This window comes from Cicer arietinum, chromosome 4 (assembly GCF_000331145.2).
Source record: "Cicer arietinum cultivar CDC Frontier isolate Library 1 chromosome 4, Cicar.CDCFrontier_v2.0, whole genome shotgun sequence".
NCBI classification, from domain to species: domain Eukaryota; kingdom Viridiplantae; phylum Streptophyta; class Magnoliopsida; order Fabales; family Fabaceae; genus Cicer; species Cicer arietinum.
In genome coordinates, this window is record NC_021163.2 from 41,362,128 (window position 1) to 41,365,865 (window position 3,738).

At 25.5% G+C, this 3,738-nt stretch overlaps 1 protein-coding gene across 1 annotated transcript in view; it reads left to right on the plus strand.

The window, feature by feature from the left end:
* Window positions 1–2,829, plus strand: part of LOC101493397 (uncharacterized) — a 3,772-nt gene extending 943 nt beyond the window's left edge. The window contains exon 3 of the mRNA XM_073367376.1: window positions 2,501–2,829. Within this exon, the coding sequence (XP_073223477.1) occupies window positions 2,501–2,829 (329 nt within the window). The remainder of the gene's footprint in view (window positions 1–2,500) is intronic.
* Window positions 2,830–3,738: the final 909 nt, after the last annotated feature.

A 3,738-nucleotide genomic window follows, 5' to 3' on the forward strand; every position in this document is an offset into this window, starting at 1 on the left:
ATATATATATATAAATAATGTGTTTGTTCATGCTATAATAATCACATTTATTCATTCGATAGTGCCTTACAAGTTTTTCGAGCTCAAAGAGGTGCTACAGTGTCGAAGCAAAAGTCTAATAACATCACATGGATCCCAATAAAGGTTTGAAATATATGCCTTTAAATTTTCATTTACAAATATATGCCTTTACGATTAATGCACAAATATTTTATTGACTTATATGTTTTTATTTTACAGTGCCCTCGTCAAACAAACAACATCGACTGTGGGTACTACGTATTGAGATTCATGAAGGAGATTGTTAACAAGAATAAAACTATTATCCCAGAAACGGTACGGTATTTTCATTATATGATTTTCATATATAATTAAATTATCTATATATTTGATACTAACTTAATATAATATGTTCAATTTTTATATTGCAGTACTTTGACAATTCCAGTTCATCATATTCTGATGAAGATCTAATGGAATTAAAGGAAGAATGGTGTCAGTATGTGCTTGAAATGCAAATTATTTGATTTTCTGGGAAATAGCATGCTGTTGGGCAAGGGATCTAAATATTATATGGTAGCTTGTGCATATTCTGTATATTCTGTTAGTTATTATATGTATATGATCATAGGACACAATATATGAACATGCATATGAATATGTAGTTAATTAGGTTGTAAATTAGGTTCAATGTATATGTAGTTAATTATGTTGTAAATTACAGAGTTACATATATCTTAATTAAGTTACAGAGTTCTGTTTTTTTGTCTACTGATTGTGTGAATGCTTATGGTATCTGAATATGTTTTGTTGTTGTGTGAACTGATTCTGGATCAAAATAATTTTGGATAAAAAGATAAAAGACAGTGCTATCTAAAAAAATGCCATAAAAAGCGCTTTTTTAAAAATTTAATTTACAACGTTAAAAAAAAAACCCATTTTGCAGCGCTTTTTTGAAAAAGCGCTGTAAAATATGCACCTATAATTCATATGTTGGGTGTACATTTTACAACGCTTTTTCTAAAAAGCGCTGTAAAATGCATACCCATAATTCATATATTTGGTGTGCATTTTACAGCGCTTATTCGAAAAAGCGCTGTAAAATGTGCACCCAATATATTTATTATGGGTATGCATTTTACAGCGCTTTTTCAAATAAGCGCTGTAAAATGTGCAAAACAAGCGTGCATTACATCTACATGTTTTATAACGCTTTTTTAAAAGCGCTGTTGTATCTTTTACATCGCTCGATTCTACAGCGTTTTTTTTTTTTTTTGAAAAAACGCTGTAAATAGATTAAAAAAAGCGCTGTAAAATGCTATTTTTCGCGTAGTGAAAGTCAACCGTCTATGGTTTTACAAGACTAAATCCAAACAAAAAATTTACAAGTACTAAAATCAAAAGGTGGAATATTTGCATGAACCAAATACATATTTAAACCTTTAATTATTGATATTTGATAATATAGGATGTCATTATACTATTGGTACACAAATATTATTATGAAAAATGATTAACAATATTTGTTAATCCAAATACCTTAATATTTCTTTCGTAATATAGATATTACATGATAAATAATTATGTTGTCTAAATATTTTTACATGCAATTTTGTTACAGAATTATTAATTGTTTTTAAAAAAATACGGCAAAGCAAAATTACTTTTAATATGACTTCTCGAGAGCTTAAAAAATTGATAATTATAGTTTTTCATATGTTCGTTTTCATTTTTATATTTCTTTAACGTAGTAAGCAAAAATTATTTTCCTTTAATATTGTTTCGAAAAACATAAATAAATACTTTTCAGCAAACTTTCAAATTAAAAATTCAGATTACATGGCATAAAAAAGTTAGAATAATACTTCAAAATCATTTATATATATATATATATATATATATATATATATATATAATATTACCACTCAATAATTTATTATGTGCTTTTCTATATGTAAAAATAATAAAGTGTATTATCTTTAAGAAATTTTAATATTATATTTTTATTTAATATTTTTAAAATTTATATATAATAGTTCAAAAAGTGTTTAAAATATCGTAAAAAAATTAAAATGCTTTGTTTTAGAATATTTGATTTAATATTTCAAATTCAGCTAAAATATAAATATTTTGATAGCATAACATATTTGTAAAGTTGGAAAAAAAAAATAGAAATTGATTTAAAAACATTTAATAATAACTGTGTTTTCTAGATGAATAATAAATCCTTCAAAAATATTAATAAGGAATGGTGATGGTGTATAAATAGAAGGGAAAAGAGTCATCAACTAAAAACAATAGAAAAGACTCTCAACCTCAAGTGTCTTATTTCTATCCTCTTCCTTACTTTTGTCATCAAAGGTATGATATGAAAATTGTTTGAAATTATATATATCTTTTTTTTTTTTTCATTTATCTAAGTACTCCTTTTTACTATTCTAACATATCTACTTCTCTAGATTTTCCATCTTTTTTTCTGATTTTGTTATCAATTTTTCAGGATCATGTGAAGACTCATGTCCATTGAAAAGTCTTAATACTGTCCAAACAAAAACTGGAAAAGTAATACAAGGCAAGCCTGAATGGAATGTGTTGGTAACAAACAACTGCATTTGTTCACAAAGTCAAATAAAGTTGGCTTGTAAAGGGTTTCAGAGTGTGCAAAAGATCGACCCTTTAATTCTATCCAAAAATGGCGATAATTGCCTCTTATCAAATGGACACATCTTAGTGGATTCTGATCGTGAGGCATTTACGTATGCATGGGATACACCATATCTTTTTATTCCTATAAGCTCTATTACAGGTCCTCCTTGTAACCGACATTAGAAAGGACCTTTGAACTTGGTTGAAATTATAAAATTTTAAATTTTATCGGTTAATCATCTCAATATCTTAAATAATAAAACTATAAGAAAATTTTAAATTGATATAGTCCACAGTTGAAGTAGAAATCAATATACCATTGTAATATTTATTTATATTCTAACTTACTAGTATAATTTCTATTCAAAATATAAATTAACCACGTTATATTTAGAGAAATACTATTTTATTACGAAGACTGAAACTACCAGACCGGCGAATAACACTAACTTGATGATGTTTTCAACCAAATAGCCTCTTTGTTGTTTTAAATATTAGAAAAATATTTTTATAGCTATGTACTGCATATTTTGTGTTTCATCTTTTTGAGTGTCATTAGAAACAGCATAGCTCATATTTTTATTATACAAAAAATAACGCATGAAAAATTATCGTTATTAGGTACCACATTTGCATTACATAAGTCAAACATATCTTTAACGGAATACCTCACTATTTAAAATCTTGTGTATACAAAAACATTTGCATTTCAAAAATTTAACATACTAATGTGAATGACTCGTGGAATGCCGGGTTAGTATTCGTTCTTTAACTTTTAAATATGTTTTTTTTAAAAGTACAAGGTATAAATGTGAATGATGTTTTAGAGTTATAAACAAGTCAATATGTATATAATTATATTTTTGTTTAATATAATACTTTGACATATATAAGTGACAATATCTTTCCAAAAAAGAAATATAAGTGTGAACAAAATTTAAAATTTTCAACATTAAATTAAATCTAGCAATATATTTTTAGAAAATTGAATACATTTTTTTAAATAATAATATTATATAAATATTTGTTCTTTATTTGATACACATTAAACACTCACTATATATTGAGTAATAGTTTATTTGTAAAACATGC